The sequence below is a fragment of the Sapajus apella genome, unplaced genomic scaffold, assembly GCF_009761245.1.
Source record: "Sapajus apella isolate SASKATOON/1434 unplaced genomic scaffold, GSC_monkey_1.0 scaffold53, whole genome shotgun sequence".
Classification (NCBI taxonomy): Eukaryota; Metazoa; Chordata; class Mammalia; order Primates; family Cebidae; genus Sapajus; species Sapajus apella.
Window position 1 is genome coordinate 2,204,535 of NW_022436993.1, and position 24,055 is coordinate 2,228,589.

The 24,055-nt window shown below is 41.4% G+C and overlaps 1 protein-coding gene across 1 annotated transcript in view; it reads right to left on the bottom strand.

Annotated features, from left to right (window-relative positions):
* Positions 1–1,409: 1,409 nt before the first annotated feature.
* The window catches only part of APBB1IP (amyloid beta precursor protein binding family B member 1 interacting protein), a 120,427-nt gene continuing 97,781 nt past the window's right edge, over positions 1,410–24,055 (bottom strand). The window contains exons 11-15 of the mRNA XM_032243826.1: positions 22,323–22,433; positions 7,342–7,440; positions 6,681–6,804; positions 5,334–5,437; positions 1,410–2,884 (exon numbers count right to left, since the gene is read on the bottom strand). Coding sequence (XP_032099717.1) covers positions 2,369–2,884; positions 5,334–5,437; positions 6,681–6,804; positions 7,342–7,440; positions 22,323–22,433 — 954 coding nt within the window. The 3' untranslated portion in view covers positions 1,410–2,368. The remainder of the gene's footprint in view (positions 2,885–5,333; positions 5,438–6,680; positions 6,805–7,341; positions 7,441–22,322; positions 22,434–24,055) is intronic.

Here is a 24,055-nt window from a genome sequence, read left to right on the forward strand (position 1 = left end):
GATCACACATCAAGCCGTAAGTCTCAACACCCTTCAAAGCCTCAATTATCATGGAATTGGAATTGGGTCATTTCAGTGTCACACTGGCCAAGATTCCTAAGATCAAAGAAAATATGAGGCTTAAATGTTCATTCCCTTCCTTGAGGACTGACTGTAAAATCTTAGTTCATGTTCTATTATGTGACAGATTAAGTCACATTTTGTGTAAACTCTACCAAACGCTGTGGTTTGTGTTGCAGTTGGCCTATTACATGGTTCTTTGCCCCAGTGGCAGCATTATACAAGAAATCATGGAGTTTTTATAAGTGATACGGGATTACTGTCCTATATTGTTGATTAGGTATTATTATTCATAATGTATTATTATCCATGTACTCCTTCTCTAGTTCCCAATTTCACCGCAGTTTTTCCACTCCCCCCAACACAACCAAATATCTCACTAAACATTTCATAAAGAAACAAATTTTGCTGCCTTTCCTGGATCAATCTAAATAATCCTACTCAATTATAGGTAGAACTTGTAAAGACCTTTCAGCCAGACGCCAAAGATTGTGTTCAACTTGAGTGAAAATCAGAGTTTACGATCCTCATGAGAACCCTGTATTCATGGACTTGCCTGGCTCTATTTGTCACTGTTTTCTTAACATAAGTGACTCCATTTTGATTCTGACACCTTTCCTGTATTGTCCCAGCGATCTACGTAAAGACCATGATTTAGTTAGGTGTCAGAAAAGCTGTGTTTTGACTGCATCTGACATCAAAGGAACAGAATGAAATGAAAACTGGAGAGAGGCACTGTTGATGAGATGAAATTTCATGTCAGGCAAATTTATCTTCTATCCTATTTCCAGTATACGCTTTCAGAAAAAAGGGCACCTTGTTAGTTTCAATGGCTAAATATTTTGGTTTTAAAACTAAATGTTTCTCATTTTAAAGATTCATTTAGAATGCAGGAGTGTCCAATCTTGTGGCTTCCTTGGACCACATCAGAAGAAAAATTGTTTTGGGCCAAACATAAAATGCACTACCCCCCCCCCCATAAAATTGAGAATAACTAATAACCCCCCTAAAATTGAGAAAATATAAAGTTTTTGAGAGACAGTTAGCGATGATAGCTAATAAACCCCCTCAAAAATTGAGAAAATATCTTAATGTTTTTGAGAGAGAGTCTTGCTCTGTGCACTGACACAATATCAGCTCACCGCAGCCTCTGCTTCCTGGGTTCAAGGGATTCTCCCATCTCAGCCTCTGGGGCTGCTGGGATTACAGGGGTGCACCACCATGCTCTGCCAAAAGCTCATAATGTTTTGTGTTGTGCAGCATTCAAAGCAGTCCTGGGCGGCCCGCAGCCCATGAGTTGAGACAGCATGATTTAGAGCTTACTTTTCTCCAAATATTAAAACGTAGCATTAATTATCTTCCTTTATTTTAAAAAATGCGTTATTTTCCACTCACTCAAGATTTTGAGAAGTTTTACAGTTAAAAAAACCCCACAAAAATACAAAACCAAAAGAGAGCCATGGAAATAAAACTAAGAAAACGTAAAAGGCCTATTAGAAGCCAATTTGAAAGAGAAGAGATATAGGTCCCAAGAACCGAGGATAAATTGGTCATTAAATGTATCTTGGAGGGAAAACATTCCAGGTAGAAGAATATCTATATGATTGCCTTTTCTTGCCCTTGCATTTTTATTTGCAGAATACTCACAGCATTGTAATAATAAGACAATTCAAAAAACTATCTAAATAACCATTTCTTTCAATGACTGTTATTCAAGCATTAAAAAAGCCAAACCAAAACAGCGTGTGTCCAGGACTCCAATCAATCAAACAACAGGATCTCAGAGAAAGGGAACAGGCTCTGTTTGTCATGTTTTCTCATTTTCCTCTCTCGATTTTCATGAAAATTCTGAAGGTCACAGAGGTAGAAATGGAAAATCTATATAAGGTCACCAAGACTTAAGAAGGCATGGGATGGGGAAAGCTATTTTTAATTACAGTGTTGATGTCAAGATAGATTGACCCAATAATTAATCTTTCTAGAAGCACTGTCTTCAGGAAAAATGTTTAACTTTTATTCATTTCATACTTCTGAACATAATAAAATAAATGAAACTAAAACAGCACTTTAGGTAACTTGGAAGGGAAGATACATTCCATTTAGGTGAAAATACATAGGAGCGATATGTACATTTGAGCAGATATTCTGAATTCGATTGGGTTAATGGTTATGGCTGTACTTGAGCACAACAGTGAGAAGTTTCCCATCACATTTTACCTGAAATGAACAAGATGTGAGGGAAATCTAGCAAAACCTGCACTGGGGGTCACCGATGCGTCTCCCTCTGGCACACTCACTGTGCCCGTCCCTAGGACACGTTGCCTCTCTTCTTTTGCAAAGCTTTCATGAGGTCTGACATGAAATCTTGCTCCCCGCCACCTGCCCCGCCGGGGGGCGCTGGGTTCTCGTGCCTCTTGGGGGGCATAGGAGGTCTCTTGGCGACCGCGGGGGGCGGCCTGGCGGAATCGGGGGCGAGCGCGGGCGGCGGCGGCGGTGGCGGGGGCAGCTCTGAGCCCGCGGGTCCTGCACACGACGGCGGGGGCGGGGGCACGAAGTCCGGGGGCGGCTCCATGAAGTCCGGGGGTGGCGGCGGGAGCTCGAGGTCGTCCATGGGTGGCGGCGGCGGCGGCGGCGGAAGGAAGTCGATGGGCGGGGCGAGGAAGCCCCCGCCGCCCGTGCCCTTGGCCTTGGGGGTCGTGGCGGGGCTGCCGCCGGTGTCGGAGGACCGCCGCATCGGAGGGGGAGGTGGAAGGCTGGACTTGGGGGCCTGCGGGGCCCGAGGCGTTCCGGGCTGGGGGTGGTTCCCGAGGGCTGGTTTCTTATCCTGCAATGGAGCAACAGCAGCATTCATTTTTTTTAATTAAAAAAATTTTAAATTTATTTTTATTATTTAGTGAAGACAGGGTCTCACTCTGTCACCCAGGCTGAGTGCAGTGGCGCGATCTGGGCTCACCGCAGCCTCGATCTCCCTAGCTCAAGCGAGCCTCCTGCCTCAGCCTCCTGGGTAGCATTTTTTCATTCTTGACAACAGAGCCCTAGTGGACGGGACATGCCATGGATATGTGAGGTCTCTGTCCGCCCCTTGGGGAGCCTCTGTACCCCAGTCACTGGGACTCTTGGCTGTTGATGAGCTCATCCTTGCACTGGAATATGGCAATTATTCTAAATGGCCTTTAAATTAAAAATAGTCTTTTAAAATTTTTTGGCTGGACATGGTGGCTCATGCCTGTAATCTCAGCATGGTGGGAGTCCCAGGCAGGCGGATCACTTAAGTCCAGTAGACTTAACCTGTTATAAATATTTATAAATTATTAAATTACTATATAGCATATTACTATATATAAATTCTTGAATTAATATATAAATAATATAATATACATATAATTATACCATATGTAATAATAATTTTATGATGTCCCCAGGCAGCTGGATTGAATCCCTCTGTTTTAGTGATAATTATCATTCCAAGTTACAGTTTATCAGAATTCCAGTTTATTTCATTCTATACTTAATAGTCTCTTACCACTGAAGATTAAAGTTGGAAGTTTTTTTCTAATAAAGTGCCTTCTGATTTAGTATCTATTTTATTTAGTTTATTTGCTTAGCATGATAAGCTAATTAACTGGTGAGTATTTTTTCATTTAAATTTCCAAACAGACAACTTGGGAGTTAGTGTTCATAAGTGATTTCTATTCTGGGATTCTTTTATTTCTTTCAGCATTTTAAAATGCTTTTCTTCAATTGGCATTATAGAAATAATGAACTAAAACTAGCTGAAAGCACATTGCATGAAGAGATTGTCAGGCTTGAGAAGATAATGAGAACATTAACGAAATACAACTTTTTAAGAAGGTCTGGTTTTCAAAGTTATAAGAAGTTCCATCTCAAAAAACAAGAAATTCAATAAATACCAATATTTAATTGTTTTCATTACTGGCTGATGAACAAAATGAAGGGGTGAAAGAAATGAAAAATTGCTAAAGTTAAGCACCCCGCCTGTCCTAGCTGGGTGACATGCCATTGTCACAGTTATTTAAGGTTGTTTTGAATTACACATGAGAGATCTTCAACAGAATTTGTATAGTCAGCTGAAAGGTTTTGAACTAACTTAGTAACTAAGTAATAATTATCAGCTATGATTTTAAGATAGGTTTAAATGAATCCTCATTAATCTATTCAGTTGAAAATGTTATAGAGAATGTTATACCAATTTGCTATTATTTTACAATGCATTTTCTCCTCCATCACCATAGGGATGTATGTAGGACGTTAGTGGGGAAGATAGAAAATGCACATATTTAATGTAACCCTTTTTAAAATCTTTTTTTCTTTCTTCAAGACAGGGTCTTTATCACCCAGGCTGGAGTGCAGTGGTGCGATCAGAGCTCACTGCCGCCTTGAACTCCTGGGCTCAAGGGATCCTCCTGCCTCCGCGTCCCCGGTAGCTGGGAGTAGAGGTGCTCACTACTGTGCCCAGCCCCTATTTACAGTGTAACTCTTTTGGCAGTCCACTAGTCTGATTTTGGGGGCCAGTTAGCACTTCATATAGGGCTTTGGACTAACTGGTTGCCCCATTTTATTCAAAACAGGAAAGTAAAATCCCAAGGGTTTAAAACTTGGGTGTGCCACTTTCAGAGAGGGCTAAAATCACTCGACTAAACCAAGAAAACCACTTTGGTCAAAGTAAAGGTAGCTAAATAACTCCAGAGTTTAAAGGAAATGCTTACATTTTTCCTAAGCAGTGTGATGATAGCTAGTTTTAACTTTTGATTCTACCATATGTAACTTTAAGATTACAAATACAAAGCAATTACCTAAATGAAATGGTAGTGACTGCTCAGTTGTTGGAAGTACATCTTCTTATTTATCTATTTATAAGACTGGGTCTCGCTCTGTTGCCTAGGCTGGAATCCAGTGGCACCATCACAAGTCACTGCAGCCTTGATTTTCTGGGCTCAAGCAATTCTCCCACCTCAGCCTCCCCAGTAGCTGGGGACTACAGGTGCGCACCACCACGCCCAGCCAATTTTTTTTTCTTTTTATTTCTAGTGGAGACGAGCTCTCGCTATGTTGCCCAGTCTGATCTTGAACTGAAGCTCAAGTGATCCTCCTGCCACAGCCTCCCGAAGTTCTGGGATTACAGGTGTGAGCCACCGTACCCAGCATATTTTCTCTTTTTAAAAGAGCAGTTATTGGAACAATGTGAATGGTTTAGGACATGGGCTTATGGGGGCGGCTGGATGGAATGTGTGTAAGCTGCTTGCTGGCCTCACCTTCCATGTTTCAGCATGTGTCTGGGCCTCTTGGAGAACAGCACTGACAGAATGTGCAGCCTGAGGCATCTGTCCATTGGGCTGGGGGGTGCCTGTTTTAGGTCCTGAGAGGGAGGAAGCCAGAAAAGAAAAGTGAGTAAAGCATTTTCAACATTCTTGCAAATTAATCTGAAAATACAAAGCAGTTTACATCTCTAAAGCAAAGAAAAATACTTGCTGGCTACTTCTTACAAAAATATAAAAATAAAAACAAAGCAAAGAAAGCAATTCACAGGCATGGCATGGTATACAAGACCTATGAAAAATCTCAGGTTCTGTGACAAAACTTTATATGAGATTCAGCAAAAGGTTCAGGAAGGTGAGTCCAGTATTTGATAAACTCCACCGAGTAGAATCCGGACTAATGGGGATCCTGGAGAGTAACAGTATGTTTTACTTTTTGGCTGAGACTGGTGACTCAGGCCTGTAATCCCAGCACTTTGGGAGGCCAAGGTGGGTGGATCACAATGTCAGGAGTTCAAGACCAACCTGGCCAAGATGGGGAAACCCCGCCTCTACCAAAAAAAAAACCAAAAAAAACCCACAAAAATTAGCCAGGCATGGTGGTGTCTGCCTCTAACATCAGCTACTCAGGAGGCTGAGGCACAGAACTGCTGGAACCCGGGAGGCGGAGGTTGCAGTGAGCCAAGATCATGCCACTACACTCCAGCCTGGGTGACAAAGCGAGACTCCATCTCTAAACAAACAAACAAAAACAACCACCATCACAAAAACTTTTCAGTAATTGAAGAATACAGGGCTCCAGCCTGGGTGGCAGAGCAAGGCCTTACCTCCAGAAAAAAAAAAAGAAAAAGAAAAAGAAAACAGATGTTATGTGTCTGGGCTGGGTCGAGTTGGGGAATTTGAACCTGATTATCAAACGAGAAACATACCCGAATGCTGTCTACAAAGTTCTGTTTTTTTTTTTTTTTTTTGGGACGGAGTTTCGCTCTTGTTACCCAGGCTGGAGTGCAATGGCGCGATCTCGGCTCACCGCAACCTCCGCCTCCTGGGTTCAGGCAATTCTCCTGCCTCAGCCTCCCGAGTAGCTGGGATTACAGGCACGCACCACCATGCCCAGCTAATTTTTTGTATTTTTAGTAGAGACGGGGTTTCACCATGTTGACCAGGATGGTCTCGATCTCTTGGCCTCGTGATCCACCCGCCTCGGCCTCCCAAAGTGCTGGGATTACAGGCGTGAGCCACTGCGCCCGGCCAAAGTTCTGTTTCTATAGAATGTGTTGGATATGTTTTGAACAGGAGCACCAAGCTTTGAACACGTGTTGGACTTTCTCCTCCACTTCGTACCTGTAGACAGCTGGGCTGGCTGAGCTGGTGCAGCTGCATTGACTGTCCCCAAGTTTGTCCACCGAGAGGCAAGTCCAGCCTTTGCCATGGCCCGCTGGTAGTTATCATAGAGAGTCTTCCCATACTGGGGAGAGAACACAAAGGAAGAGGGAAAGGAAGCCATTTATCCCAAATTGGGCACTCAATTGCAACATACACCCACAGAAGAAAAAAGTACTCTATGGCTATTCTGTTCACCACTGGTCTGAGTTACTTTTTGGATATTTCAATTAAGATTTAACAAATTGTTTTTCACACGTTCAGTCATTTTCCAGATTAGCAGAGTCAGTTAATTTTTTCAACTACATATTAGAGGAGAGCTTTGGCCACTCAATTCTGATTACATATGTCTTTATGTAACTCGATTATAGATTCCATGTTGCAGTTTTTAATTGCACACTAGGCTTGCAACACTCGCCATGAATAAATATCCAGTTATTGCAGAGATCCATGTTTCTAACACTCCCTGCGTTTAGAAAACCCACTGGGCAAATAAACTCGATAATTTCTGTGGCTGAACCCAAGGATGGGCCAACTGCTTTGCCGCAGCAGGAAAGCTGTGCCCAGGTCAGGAAGTTGGTTGGCAAATTCAAGACAGGGTGAAGTCCAAAGACTCTCTCACCTTGGCTATCCGTATTCCCATGACCCACTGGTTAAGGGTTCTTGCGTCATCACAGCAGAGATACTTGATATACTGGGACTCCTTCTGAATTTGGGGGTGCTGGAAAGAAGCAGTTTTGAGACAATGTATTCACTTGTCATGTATTTGGAGGTCAAAGCACCTGTCAGGAAATTAAAAAAAAACTAACAATATAAGTGATTTATGTGGCAAAAATGACTGGTTGCAATGTTAAGATCAGGAAGAAGAGAACTGTTAAATATGACTAAATTTTGAAAGAATTTAAGAGATTTGTTATATGTTGGGAGGCTGAGGTGGGCTGATCACTTGAGGTCAGGAGTTCGAGACCAGCCTGGCCAACATGGTGAAACCCTGTCTCTACTAAAAGTACAGCAACAACAACAAAGTTAGCCAGGTGTGGTGGCGGGTGCCTAGAATCCCAACTACTCTGGAGGCTGAGGCAGGAGAATTGCTTGAACCTGGGAGGCAGAGGTTGCAGTGAGCCAAGGTCACACCACTGCACTCCAGCCTGGGCGACAGAGTGAGACTCAAAAAAAAAAAAAAAAAAAGAAATTTGTTATATGACTATCATAAGCACATCTTTAAAAAAATTTTTTTTAGGTATTAACAGGGTATTACTCTATTGTCCTAGCTGGAGTGGCTCAATCATAGTTCACTGCAAACCTCGAACTCCTAGGCTCAAGAGATCCTCCCTCTTCAGCCTCCTGAGCAGCTAGGACTACAGGTGCAAACCACCATGTCCAGCTAATTAAAAAAAATTTTTTTTTGTAAAAATGGAGTCTCATTATATTACTCAAGCTGGTCTCAAACTCCTAGCCTCAAGTGATCCTCCTGCCTCAACCTCCCAAAGTGCTGGGATTACAGGCACGAGCCACCATGCCTTGCCTGTAAGCACTTCTTACTATATTATCAATAATAATTTTCATTTATGCCTTTTCAACTTTTGAAAGGTTTTCACATCTATCATGTCTCCATTCCCCAGAGAAATTTAAGCTGCTTCTCCATTTGTCAGATAAGGGAACTTACCTGCTGCAATTCTTATGTAGAATTAATGCCTACAAGAATTGTGGTTTTTATAACTCCCCAAACCTGGTTCTAGGGTTATTTCTGCCTCCAAAAATTCAGAGTTTTGTGATGACTTCCATTTCTTAACTACCATCTGCTGCCCAAGTGGGCCAATGGCTTCCAGATGGACAGCCTGGAGGAGGAATATTTCTGTCTATTGCACTTAGTGCAAGTGGCACTACAATGGTTCCGGTTGTTGAACAGGCCTTCCATGAGCTCACAAAGATAACAAGGAGATGGCCAGGCATGAAAGAGAAACATCTTTCACTCCTCTTGATCTTCGGTTCAAGATCTTGTTGATCTTATGGCTCTGGTTTATTCTGGTGTATTTATTATTATTATTATTATTATTATTATTTTTAGACGGAGTTTCGCTCTTGCTACCCAGGCTGGAGTGCAATGGCGCGATCTCGGCTCACCGCAGCCTCCGCCTCCTGGGTTCAGGCAATTCTCCTGCCTCAGCCTCCTGAGTAGCTGGGATTACAGGCACGTGCCACCATGCCCAGCTGATTTTTTGTATTTTTAGTAGAGACGGGGTTTCACCATGTTGACCAGGATGGTCTCGATCTCTTGACCTTGTGATCCACCCGCCTCGGCCTCCCAAAGTGCTGGGATTACAGGCGTGAGCCACCGCGCCCAGCCCTATTATTATTTTTTTAAGACAGAGTCTCACTCTGTTGCCCAAGCTGGAGTGCAGTGGTGCCATCATGGCTCACTGCAGCCTGCAACTCCTGGGCTCATGCAATCCTTCCACCTTAGCCTCCTCCTCTGTAGCTGGGGACCACAGACATGCAATCATGGTTGGCTTTTTTTTTTTTTTTTTTAAATGTTTCCAGGCTGGTGTTGAAACCCTGGACTCAAGTAATCCTCCCGCCTCAGCCTCCCAAAGTGCTGGGATTACAGGCATGAGCCACCAACCCCAGCTAGCTTCTGTTTTATGTTTCTGTCTCTGATAGACTGTGTCTTCCATGAGGGTGCAAACTACGTCTGTCTTTTTCACTGCTGAAGACCTTCAGTGCTTAGCGCATGGCCAGCAGATATTCCAGTCCAGATGTCAGAATACTTGAAGGAAGTCAACAAACACATCATTTCCTGTTCAATTTCTTGTAGCCATAAAGCAAGGGGCTGGCAACCAAACCCAGGTTCTAAGATATTAATATGTGCCATATAAATTTTCATGGGTCATTACAAGGTTTATTATATTTTATTATGTAGAAAAATAATTAGCAACCACAAGAAGTGTGTGTCTGTGTGTGTGTGTGTGTGTGTGTGTGTGTGTGTGGCACCAGTTCCTTCTTCCTCCTGTCCTCGGAAGATTCATTAATCCTGCTAGGATAATCTGCAGTTGCTGGTGGTGCTGAAAGTGGAATGGAGAGCCAAGAGAGCTGGAAGCATCTATCTGCTCTTCACTTGGCAGGAAGGGAGGGAAGCTGTCCATTGCCTCTCTTAGGGAATTGCACAGACCTCTCCACTTCTCTCACTTTCCATCTGAAATCACTGACTTCCAAGGAAATGGCTATTCTCAAAGTTGATCTAAGCAAAGGGTCTCGTGTATTTAGACTTCAGTTGGAATCTGACTGGCAGTATCTAGTCACCCTGCTGGACTTTCTAATGAATGACTCAGCCAGCAAGAGCCTGTGAGATTGTTATCTTTGTCCAGAAAGGATAACAAGACCCTTATAGGCTCCAAGAGCTTGATAAGAGTTTAGTAATTTTTGGTTTATCAAATGAGAAAACTGAGGCTCAGAGAGGTTGCTATACATTCCACCCTGTGACCAGTAGAACCTCCTAGAACTTCTGTGTTTGTGTTATGCTATTAAATCCAAATCCCAGACTTGGAAGAGGCCACAAAAAATTCAGAAATGATTAAAAAAAATTCCTCTTTTTGGTCTTTTCAGCCAATTAAGGAAAGTCTACTCATATGTTTGTCTTTAAATATACTGCTTTCTTTACTCAGGCCTCAGAAATTGCATTGTCATTGCTCCAAGAACGGTCAGTTCCTATTTGCTTGGGCATAGCAAACAGGAACACAGACATCCCTCCGTCTCTGGACGGTGACAGCTTCACAGGCAGCTCCTGAATGTTGCTGTAGTTTTCCGGTCTGGCCAGCAGATGACAGCAAACACTTTTGAATGGCAGCTACTCATTTCATTGTTTTTGCGGTTCAACGCTTACTCCCTCAGTCTGAATGTTAGATTTTACTTTTGCAAATGTTACTCTGATGATGATCCTCCTTGGAGGCCCTTAAAAATATCTATCAACTCAGGTAACATGGCCTGACAGCAAAAAGGATTTGTTGTCTTAATTAACCTGAAGGTCATATTGATGAAAAATATACTAAGGCCAGCACTTATTGGTTGGAATGTAACGCCCACAAATGCCTGCAGCGTTCCCTTCAACAATAACATCTGCAAAGCCAAACCCATGCCCTTGTCTTTCAGCACCAGAAACACAGCTCTCTGACCTACAAAACAGCATTTGTGTTCTTGTAAGAGAGGCAAACATCAGTCTCTTGAGCAATTAAATGCTTATAATTGTTCTTAGAAAGCAGCTATTCCCCACCCTCCAGACATTTAAAAAGCTGACATTGTTACCTTGAGCTTAAACTATTAATTTTTTTGGTAGATGTCATGTGAGAGCCAAGTTTCCAGAGTAGATTAAATCTCATTGTGTTTTCAACAAAATGCACAAAGCAACTGCTTAGAGTTAACCATTTAAGAAGCACCATAAACAATTTATTAACTATGTTATTCATTGAAATAGAGTGAAGTGCAGTCATTCCCTTAAAAGAAATGGCGTGTGAACATAAAACAGCCCCTTGATGATGGGGTTGATGTATAGACCTTGCTACAGGTCAGGTCTCACCAATTTCCTTACATTACATGTGTGCTATGGATGTATACAGGGGGATTGAGTAACAGATGACCTCTAAGGTCTCTAGCAATCCTCAGATTTTATGGTTCTAAGATGAGCTACCTAATGGGAACAAGCTCCATTCTGGAGCTTGGTGATGCAGAAATTGTTTAGGCTTGCAGACATCACAGAGCAAGTCACTGGGCTTGTTCTCCATCGTGTCTTGAGACTTTGCCAAGGAACTTACTGGCTAACCGAGCCTTTTGCTGAAAAATCATTTGCAAAGAGGTTTCAGGAAAATGCTGGTGCTGTGTCACTGGCCAGATTCTTTCGCAATTCACTTGATTGCTCCTGACCATAAAGAGAGAGAAGCTCTCTTGGGACATGAGAACAGCACACAGAGGTCACGGCGACTTGGAATGTCACTGCTGAGAATGAGAAAACAGGGTGAGCGAGGCTAAGCAATTTATCCAAGACCAAAGGTAGCGAAAGAACCAAGGCCCTATTTGTTCATCAAATATCTCTGGGTGCTAAGAAATATGCTAATTCCTAGACATATCAAGAGGAGTAAAAGAGGCAGGGCCCGGTGGCTTACACCTGTAATCCCAGCATTTTGAGAGGCCAAAGCAGGCAGATCGCTTCAGGCCAGGAATTTGAGACCAGCCTGGGCAACATGGTGAAACCTTGTCTCTATAAAAAAATACAAAAATTAGCCAGGTCTGGTGCGCATGCCTGTAGTTCCAGCTACTGGAGAGGCTGAAATGGAAGGATAGATGGAGCCAGAGGTTCAAGGCTGCTGTGAGCCGTAATTGTGCCACTGTGTTCCAGCTTGGGCTGGAGGAGACCCTATCTCAAAAAAACAAAAAACAACAACAGCAAAAAAGAGGATATGAGAGCGCTCACGTGATAACTGGGCCATGCTCACTGGGTGTGTTTTAGGGAGAGACGTATGTAAACACATTATGTAATCAAATCACATATGTAATGTGATTATGACAGAGTATGCTCCATACTAAATGTTTGAAAATGGGCCGAGAAAGGGTGTTTAGAAGTAACAGAATGTTGTAACATGTTTGGAGAACATGGAGAAATTCTGTATGGCTAAGGTCCAGAATCCATGGAATAAAGAAGCAGAATTAAGCTGGAGAGGAATCTGAGTAAAGAGCCTTGTATCAAACTAGAATCTAGACATGGTCCCCTGGGCAGTGGGGGGCACTGGACATTTTAAAACAGCACAATGACACAGGAAGTCACTGGGGGCTGTGAGGAAGATTGGATCCAGAGTGAAGAATAAGATCAAACTGAGGGAGGGCTCACGGGGAGACTTTGATGGGAAAGAAAAGAACTTGCTCATAGATTAATGTGAAACGGTGAGAGGAGGAAAATCAAGGATGATTTCTCTGTTTCTAGCTTGGTAGAGTAGGTGGATGCCATGGGTTTAATTATGTTCCCACCCCCCAGCCCTCCCCCACCCCCGCCCAAAGCTATGTTGAATTCCTCACTCCTGGTACTTGTGAATGTAACCTTATTTGGAAAGACGGTCTTTGGACGATGCGGTCCCAGAGGCAGGCCATGTTGGAGGAGGAAGCCTTCTTCGTTTGAGAAGGAGAGTCAGGAGGTAGGAGAGTTACTGTGTGGGATAAACTTAAAAGTAAAGAGGAAGCAAACTGGGGCAATTCAATCCTCTTCTCTATTTTCTCTCTCTCTCTCTTTCCTTTCTTTTTTAGAGGTAGGTCTTGCTCTGTTGCCCAGTCCAGAGTGCAAAGATGTGACTGTGGCTCCCAGCAGCCTCAAACTCCTGGGCTCAAACAATCCTTCCACCTCAGCCTCCTGAGTAGCTGGGACTACAGGTGTGCACCACCACACCAGGCTGACTTTTAAATTTTTTTGTGGAGATGGGGGGGGGTCTCCTTATGTTACCCAGGTTGGTCTCGAACACCTGGGATCAAGTGATCCTCCTGCCTCAACCTCCCAAAATGCTGGGATTACAAGCATGAGCCACAGTGCCTAGCTAGTTAAACATTTTTTTTTAAGAGACAGGATCTCACTCTGTCACCCTGGCTAGAGTGCAGAAGTGTGGTCATAGCTCACTGCAACCTTGAATGTGTGCTCAAGCGATCCTCCTGCCTCAGCCTTCTGAGTAGCTGAGATTATAGGTGCATACTACCCTACCCTGCTGATTTAAAAAGTGTTTTTGTAGAAATGGGGTCTTGATATGTTGCTCAGGCTGGTCTTGAGCTCCTGGGCTCAAGTGATCCTTCTGCTTTGGCCTCCCAAAGTGCTGGGATTACAGGCATGAGCCACTGTGCCTGGCCTGAACCATGTTTTGAAAAGCACAGTGAGGCAGGGGGCTTTGATGTATTATCCGTCCATCCATCCATCCACCCACCCATCATTAATCTGTCCATTCATCTGATAAGTGTCAAACATCATCCCGAGCTCTGGAACACAATAGTGAACAAAATAGAAAAATTTCTTGCTCTCAGGACATTTATATTCTACTAAGGGAGAAAGCCAACAAAAATACAAAACACTAAAGTAATAAAAATTTTCATTGTGAAAAATACTGTGAAGAAAAATATAGCTGAGTAAGGGATAGTAAGCAGGTGACCGATGGCGCAGCATTCCAGCGCTCTTTCCATGATACTCCACTACTTCCTAACAGATCTCCATAGAAACATCATTTTTCCTCGAAGACATTTACTTCTGGCCCATTGCATCTAGCCCCAGAATGGAATGAGAAAGAATGCATGAAGGAATGGCTTCTATCCACGCACAAAAGTGCCTTTACGAGGGCTAAGGAAACTGAACACGTGAAACTGAGAAGCCCTGTTGGTCTGCAAAGATAAGGGAAACTGCAGTTGGACAGTAAGGGGACAGTTTCCCATGACTACGTTGCCCCTCCCCCGAGCCACTATGGTACCAACACATGGAAAGTCCCCCCAGAATCACACTCGGATTTCTTACCATACTGGGTCCCTCTGTGAGAGGCTTGAATGAATAAGATCCTACCCACAACCTATCATGGTTGAAACAGGAAGAAAGGGAAAACCTGAAAAGACCAACAATGAGTAATGAAATTGAAGCTGTAATAAAAAGTCTCCTATCAAAGAAAAGCCCAGGACCTGATGGCTTCACTGCTAAATTCTACAAACATCTAAAGACTAATTCTTCACAAAGTATTTCAAAACTGAAAAAGAGGGAATTCTTCCAAACTCATCCTATGAGGCCTACATTACCCTGATTCCAAAACCAGACAAGGACACAACAAAAAAGGAATGCCACAGGCCAACATCCCTGACAAACATAGATACAAAAATCCTCAACAAAATACTAGCAATCCGAATTCAACAGCACATTAAAAAGATAATTCACCATGATCAAGTGGGATCCATCTCAGCAATACAAGTATAGTTTAACATATACAAATCAATAAATATGACACATCACATTAACAGAATAAAAAATTAAAAACCAAATGCTTATTTCAGCAGATGCAAAAAAAGCATTTGACAAAATTCAACATCTCAACAAATTAGGTATAGAAGAAACATACCTCAACATAATAAAGTTTATATATGTTAAACCCACACCCAACATCACACTGAATGGGAAAAAGTTAAAAGCTTTTTCTATAAGATCTCAAACAAGATAAGGATGTCCACTTTCACTGCTACTATTCAGCATAGTACTGGAAGTCTTAGCAAGACCAACTAGGCAAGAGAAAGAAAGAAAAGGCATCCAAATTGGAAAGGAGGAAGTCAAATTGTCCCTGTTTGCAGACGACAAGATCTCATATGTAGAATATCTTAGACTCTACCAAAAAACTGTTAGAATAAACAAATGTAGTAAAGTTGCAGGATACAAAATCAGCATGCAAAACTTAGTAGCATTTCTATGCACCAATAGCTAACTATCTGAAAAACAAGAAAGCAATCCCATTTACAATACCTACACAAAAATAAAATACCTGGAAATAAATTTAACCAAGGAGGAGAAAGGTCTCCATGATGCAAACAATAAAACATTGATAAAAGAAGGTGAAGAGGATATAAACAGAAAGATATCCCATGTTCACAAATTAGAAGAATTAACATTGTTAAAATGTCCATGCTACCAAAAGTAATTTATAGATTCAAAGCAATCTCTATCAAAATTATAATGCCATACTTTATACAGAAATAGAAAAAAAATCCTAAAATTTATATGGAAACACAAAAACACCAAATAGCCAAAACAATCTAGAGCAAAACGAACAAACCTGGAGGCATCACACAAACTGATTTCAAAATATACTACAAATCTATAGCAGTGTGGTATTGGCATAGAAACAGACACATAGATCAATTTAACAAAATAGAGAGCCCAGAAATAAATCAATGCATTTACAGCCGACTGATTTTCAACAAAGGTGCTAAAAAAAAAAAAAAAAAAAAAGAAAGAAAGAACAAGAACAAGAAAAAAAAACCTGACAATAAGGGAAAGACAGTCTCTTCAATAAACAGCACTGGATTAACCAGATAACTACATGTAAAAGAATGTAACTTGACCCCTATTTCTCAGCATAAACAAAAATCAACTCAAAATAGATTAAATATGTAATGTGAGACCCAAAACTGGCTGGGTGCGGTGGCTCACGTCTCTACTCCCAGCACTTTGGGGGGCTGAGGCAGGCAGATCACTTGAGATCAGGAGTTTGAGACCAGCCTGGCTAACATGATGAAAGCCCATTTCTACTAAAAATACAAAAAATTAGCCAGGCATGGTGGTGCATGACCATAATCGCAGCTATGCAGGAGATTGAGGCAGGAGAATTGCTTGAACCTGGGAGGCAGAGGTCGCAGTGAGCCAAGATCGCACCGTTGCACTCCAGCCTGGGCAATGAGAGCGAAACTCATCTCAACAAACAATAAAAACAAAAGCAAAAAAACAAAACCACATACACACAAGCAAACAAAAGAAGATTCAAAACTGAATCTGCATAGCAAGAAACAATCAGCAGAGTAAATAGATGACCTACAGAATGAGAGAAAATATTTGCAAATTACACATCTGACGAAGAGTTAATAAGCAGAATTTGTACAAGACTCAAATAACCCTAGCAAATAAACCAAATAATTCAATTTTTAAAAAAATGGACAAAAGATGTGAATAGATATTTCATCAAAGAAGACATAAACATGGCTAACAGAAATTTAAAAAATGCTTAGCATCACTAACCATCAAGGAAATGCAAATCAAAACTACAATGAGATATCAAATCATCCCAATTAGAATGGCTATTATAAAAAAGACAAAAAATAACAAATGCTGACAACAACGTGGAAGAAAAAGAACTCTTACGCACTGCTGGCAGGAGTGTAAATTAGTCTAGCCATTATGGAAAACAGTACGGAGGTTCCTCAAAAAAATTGAAAATACATCTACCACGTGATCCGGTAATTCCACTGCTGGGTATATATACAAAGGAAATGAAATCAGTATGTCAAAGAGACATCTGCACTCTCATGTTTATTGCAGCACTGTTCACAGTAGCTAAGATCTAGAATTAACCTAAATGGCCATCAGTGGATGAATGGATAAAGCAAATGTGGTAGATTTATGCAATGAAGTACTACTTAGCCACAAAAAAGAAAAATCCTGTCATTTGCAATAGCATGGATGAGCCTGGAGGACATTATGTTAAGTGAAATAAGCTAGGCACAGAAAGACAAATATTGCTTGATCTCACTCATATTTGGAATCTAAAAAATCTAACAAAAACGTCACTCATGTGAATCTAAAAAATGTGATCTCATTGGATTTGAGAGTAAAATAGTGGTTCCTAGAGACTGGAGAGAGTGGGGAGAGAGGTTTGTCAACTAGTGCAGCGTTACAGTTAGGAGGAATAAGTTCTGGTACTCTACTGCAAGGTAGGGTGACTGCAGCTAACAAGAATGCATTGTATGTTTCAAATAGCTAGAAGAGAAGATTTTATGATAAATGTGCTAATTACCATGATTTGATCATTAAATGTATACATATATCAAAATATCACATTATGTGTCATAATGCACAATTGCTATGTGTCAATTAAAAAATAAATGAATAAGTAAATAGGAAAGAAAGAAAAGCAAATGTCTTAGTCCAATCCCAGACTTACTAAATCAAAAACCCTGGGGCCTAGTACTCTGTGTCTTAACAATATAAATGGTTCTGATGCATACTAAAGTTTGAGAACCACTGGTTAATAAAAAGATTTGATACTAGAGGGCAGTAATAACTACCACTTACTGAGGGCTGATATGTTTCTAGACATTGCACTCATGATTTTATAAGCATATCATATTTAATTCTCAAGAGAAGGGCTGGGCACTCTTATCTCTTGAAGATGATGCAATAAGGCTTAGCATCTCAATAGTTGACTCAGTTACTAGATGACAGGGCCAGGACTTGGACTCCAATCCTTCTGACAGCAACTGTCATGAACAGCCATAGTCATCAAGCTCATATTGAAGAGGAAACTTTGGCCTGGACGTATCAAGCCATGAAATTGTGCAATCTGTTAACAGGTCTTCCAGTATCCTAAATCCCTCTTGCAATCTACACACACATTCTTTGCATTTTGGAAATCGGCTAGCCGTAATAAAGAATGATGAGATTCACTCGGGGTGGTTGGCAAAATATTACAGAAAACATTAAAGATATATCAGGGAAAGTGATAGATTAGTCTCAAGCCTTTTGGAAGGCCAAAAGATTTTCTTGCGGCAGGTTGAAGGCAGCCACCTCTTTAATATTAGCATAGGAAGGAGATTAGAGACTGATCAAAAGGCCTTATCCCACGCCCATTTGTCTACACTCTAACTGTTTACTCATGTTAATTTTGTGCTGAGTGGTCTCTCTGGGAGGATGAAGGGGAATTACCTGTTAATTGCATTTGTTCTGGGCCCTGGAACCAAAAGCTTTTACCAGTTGTGACACCATTCTCTTAACCCTGTTAATTATGCACAAGTGTGTTAACTTAGAACCTCTGTTGTAACATCTAGGGAATAAATGTGTGGATGAACAGGGAATCTAGGTCGATTGGTTGTGTTGGCTCTCTGAAAGCAGCCAGCGGCCATTCCCTAGCCCCTTTGAAACACTGTAATGGGGTGAAAGTGCATTCACAAGAGTGAAACTCCGTCTCAAAAAAAAAAAAAAAAAAAAAAGAAAGTGCATTCATTCATCCGTCGTTGAGTCAGGTCTTGCAGGTCAGACCTCCGGGGCGGTGAAACCCACGTCTCAAAGAATAGCAAGCAAGAGTTTTTATTTTTATTTTTTTAAAACAGCAGACAAAAAGGCAAATAAGTGACCAAAATCTTCATGAACAAATTATGTTCATAATAAACAAATTTGTTCTCTAAATCTCAACATACCCTTTACTCAGCAAATAAATAAAAATTCTCAGTATTTTGGGAAGGAACTGAGAAGCATGCTTAAGAACAAAATGAGCAGGGTGATTGCACATAAGGAAACTGGCTTTAGAACAGAACTGAGCATCATCCTGAGAAAAAAGGAAATGCACATTCTGGAAGGGTTGCTCATGACTCTTGCTCCCAGATTCATTAGCCCTGCTGGGTTCTCCACCTCTGAGCCCCTCTCTCTCCTTTGGGGAGATCCTCAACTCTCTCTTGAAGACCCAGGCCTTGGATAGTAGGGATTTTTAGAAATTCTAGTTGAATACTCTGGGAATTAGCATTGCTGTTCTTGGAGTAATCCCAGGATAACCTTATGTTCTAGGTCAGACAGTTCAAGTCCTGCCAGCTGTAGGTCCTAGTCCCAAACTTATGTGTCAGTTTGAGAAACTGAGTCCCTGCTCTGTTCACTGGGTCTAAATCTCCATCCTGGGAACCTCTAGTCAGAGACCTTGCCTTTTTTTGGCAGACATCCCTGCTCTGGTTTCTGGACCCCAGCCCTGGTTTGGCTCCTGCTTCCTTCTGCTAGACTTCCATCCTGTCTGCCCACTCTGAAGGCCATTTCATCACCAGCTAAGCCCTGACTACTGATGGTTAGAGTGAGGATGCATTCTAACCCTCAGTACAAAACTTGACCATGCTTAGGAAAAATAAAGATTCCTAGGCTCCCTCCTTAAACCCTAACCCTAACCCCAGCTTCCATCATTATTTTGATTTAGTGGGCCCAGAGCCCAGGAACCTGCATTTTTTGTGAGTCTCCAGTGACTGATTCAGCTGGTTTACTGATTGGCATTTCAGAAATTTTCTCCAAAACCTTCTCCTGATCTAAGAAGTGTGGGCAACGCTTTGGCAATGAATTGTGTTGAAATGTCCATGTGGAAACTAGGACCTCCATTTTGGTGATTTATCGAGGTCTTAGGATTCCAAACATGAGAAGACACGGCTCAAGGGCAGGTGGCATTGTGGGAGGGACAGGGTAGCGTGAGATGCTTCGTGTTCAGATCTCTGGCGGCCCAAGAAACAGTGTCTGAGAGAATGGTCTCCGAACCACACTGCCTGGGTTCCCATCCTGACTTGGCCACTTCCTGGCTAGGGAGTCTCTCTGCACACATTCCACATCTATAAAGAAAATGCTATAGAAGTGCTTGTCATTATTCTTTTTTGTTATTGTTGTTGAGGCAGAGTATCACTGTTGCCCAGGCTGAAGTGCAGTGGTGCGATCTCGGCTCACTGCAACCTCCGCCTCCTGGGTTCAAGCAATTCTCTGCCCTCAGCCTCCTGATTAGCTGGGATTACAGGCGCCTGGCACCATATTTTTAGTAGAAACGGAGTTTCACCATCTTGGTCAGGCTGGTCTTGAATTTCTGACCTCATGATCCACCCGCCTCAGCCTCCCAAAGTGCTGAGATACAGGCATGAACCACCACGCCCAGCTGCCTTCATTCTCATTTTTCCTATATCAGGAACAGACAAGGAGGTGCGAGGACCAGAGGCAGGCAGGGCATGCTCCTCATCTCTGTTCCTCCCTCGCCTCAGTGGTTTGCCCTTCCCGTTCTTATTCCTGGAGGGCTTGTACTGCAGGTCATTCTTGCTCCCTCACTTCATTCACATCTTTTGTCAAATGTCACTTCCTTGGAGAGCCTTCCTGTGAACATCCCATCCAAAGGAGCCCTGGCCCTAGCCCTGCTTCCTATTGCTCCTTTTTATTACTTAACATCACATTATTTTTTGTTCTTTGCCATTTTTAAGCTCCATGAAGACAGGGATTGTTGTATTGTTTTCACTGCCCCATTCCCATCACTGTTCCAAGTGAAAAAAATAATAATCCTTGTCATTCAACCAATATATTTTTTTCTTTTTTTTATTTTGAGGGAGAGTCTCTCTCTGTCACCCATGCTGGAGTGCAGTGGTGTGATCCCAGTTCACTGCAACCTCCACTTCCCAGGTTCAAGCGATTTTCCTACCCCAGCCTCCTGAGTAGCTGGGACTACAGGCGTGTGCCACCACACCCAGCTACTTTTTGTATTTTTAGTAGAGACACAGTTTCACCATGTTGGCCAGGCTGGTCTAGAATCCCTGGCCTCAAATGAACCATCCACCTTGACTTCCCACAATGCTGGGATTACAGGTGTGAGCCACTGCACCCAGCCATCATTTAACAAATATTAAATGAGTAAATGTATGAGTGAGCGAATGGATCCAGCCTTCTCCCTGCCTCCAGTGACTACATGGTCATTGTTTGGGGCTCTTCTGTGTAGGGCAGGGTTCTTGGCAGCCGCACTGTTGACACTGGGGGCCAGGGAAGTCTTTGGTGGGGGGATTTTCTTGTGCACTGCAAGTTATTAAGCAGCACGCCTGGCCTACTAGATGTCAGTAGTCCCCGTTCCATCCCCCAAGCTATGACAATCAAAAACGTCTTTAAAGTTGGCCAAATGACCCTTGGAGGCAAAATGCCTGGTTGAGAACCACTGGGGCAGTATCAGGCTGACTGGGCTAGTATAGTGGCTTTTATTATTAATATTATCTGTAAATAACTAAGTGGATGCTTAGCAATTTAAAAAAGAAAAAGTCTAAAACATCTGAATGAAAATCATTCAATATCCTGAGTCCATGATGAAGCCAAGAATTTCGACCAATTATTATTTGATGATTACAATAAGTGATTGTAATTGTTCAGGGAGTCAAAATTACTAAATACAATTGACTTGGCCTGATTATTATTTTTGACTAAAAAGAAACACAGACAAAAACGTACCCTAGTCCTCAATCCAGAGTTCTGTAGGCATACAGAAAAACAACACCACATGTGTGGCTGTAATAACCCATCTCCTGATTAGACCGATCTGAGATTCTAATTTTTGAAAATGTAAATTGGCCAGGAGTGGCGGCTCATGCCTGTAATCCCAACAGTTTGGGAGCTCAAGATAAGTGGATCACCTGAGCCCAGGAGTTTGAGACCAGCCTGGGTAATATGGTAAAGCCCTGTCTTTAGTGCCTGTAGTCCCAGCTACTTGAGAGGCTAAGGCAGGAGAATTGCTTGAGTGTGGGAGGCTGAGGCTGCAGTGAGCTATGACTGCACCACTGCACTCCAGCCTGGGTGTCATAGTGAGACTCTGTCTCAAAAAAATGTAAACCATATCTAACATTTGATAATACATATTGCCTTTTGACAATATACACCTTAAATGTCATGACTCAGTAATTAAAACATATTTTTTTGGCTATTTTCTATAGATTTTCTAGGAAATGTTGGCAAGTTTCTAATTTCTAAAAACTTCTTATGGTGGTATGAGCCCAGTAAATAAAGAACTGAAAACTTTTTTTCGTCTTATCAATAAAATAATAAATTAGTTTGTTTAAAATGTGGAATTTCCATTTTTCAGAAGTGAAGAAATCCCCAGACAGGTTTACCTGAAAGTTTTAGGTTCAGATAGGAGGCATTGGGGAAAATGCCCCAAGCTGATAGAAATGTTTCCCCCATTCCTATTTTGGTTAAACAATTTTTATTATGTTACACATTTAGTTAACTATATAACATTTAGCATTTTCTTCTTTAAAAAAAATTGTCTCAAATTGCTTATAAATCTAAACGAATGACTTCTTACAACATACCTTTAAAACAAAGCAGTAGTCAGTGGGTGCTTTATATTTCATTTTATGCTGAGTCCCGTAGTAAATGTTGACATTTTCAAACTGTATGAAACATGCCAGATCTCGAGATGTCTGAAAAGCAGGAAAAAGAGTCACTTCAACTGAGATGACAGTTAGCAGTTTTTCTTAGTTGTTCTTGATGGCACAACTAAGGATTACGTTTTAGTAAAGAAAATATTGACTTTTAGGTAATTTATATAAACATCTGCCATGTATAGATTTTCTCAAAGACAAGCCTGAAAGGTTGGAATGGAAATGGAGACAGCCAAATTTGGGGACAATTTCGTAAGATCTATGCGTAAATCTTTCCCAATATGAAAGATATTGAATGTTCCCAACACAAAGAAATGACAAATGTTTGAGATGATGGATGTGCTAATTACCCTGATCTGATCACCGTATATTATATGTATCAAAACATCACTATGTACGTTAGGCACATGTACAATTATTATTTGTCAATCAAAAAATAAAATTAATTTTTAAAAAAGAATACGGCCAAGGAAAATCTGTGTCACTGACCTAGAAAGTGACAAGTGAAAGATTATACTGCTGTTCTAATGCCTGACTGGGGACTCCCAGAGTCAGAATGGACTGTCCTTGAGATGTCATATTATCGAGCCAGTCAAGACAAGGTGACCACTTAGCCAGAAATTTCATTTTGGCTTTTGCCATTTTAAGTCAGTGATGGATTTTGTGATTGAGCATTAAAAAAAAGTCCCCCTCAGGACGAACAATGAGAGACAAACTTATGCTCAGCAAATTAGCACACACTTCATGCACTTCCTCCTGAGAAAAAGGATTTCTACAAATTCTCTCTACTGCAGGCGGTGTTACCATGGAAACAGAGACCTCTCCTCCACGGATAATGGACGTTGTGAAGGCTGCAGCCTGTAATCTACATATTTGGTTACACTTCAATTACAAATTTCTTCCATTATTTTTTTCTTTCACCTTCCACAAGTTTTTACCTAGTTAGTGAATAAAGAATAGAGGGCAGAACTATTTACACCTTAGTGCACAATTATTTCTTTACATATGCCTGTACATTCTGTTCTTACAAGATATTTTCTTCTGGATATTCAAAGTTTACATTTTTAAGTTACAAAATAATGCATATTAGTCACAATTAAAAATATATAATAAAATGCACATTTTCCTTCACCAACTCTTTTTCTTATTTTGTTCTTTTCTCCAAAGATGCCATAGTTAATAGTTTGGTAGTATTCTATTTTATTCTATTCTATTTAGCCACGTTGCCCAGGCTGTTCTTGAATTCCTGAGCTCGAACGATCTGCCTTCTTTGGCCTCCCAAAGCTTTGAGATTACAGGCATGAGCCACTGTGCCCTACCTTCTTTTTCTTAACAGTGCATCTAGGAATCTTTCTATGTCAAGACACATGAATTAATACATGATATTCATTTTATGGCTGCAGGGAATTCTACTGTATAGGCGTAACGATTTATTTAACTATTCTACAGAGGATTAGAAGTTATTTCAATATTTAGCTATTAAAAAACTACTGTGCATATGAACAAATATTTCTGTGGAATAGATTTGTCAAGCATAGAGTTGGCATTTTTAAGGATTATTATTCTCTTTTACATTTACATAGATTTTGCTAAATTGTTTTGCAATTTGGCTGAATGAGTTTCTATTCTAACCTCACAGGTGTGAGTGTCCCTTTTTCTTA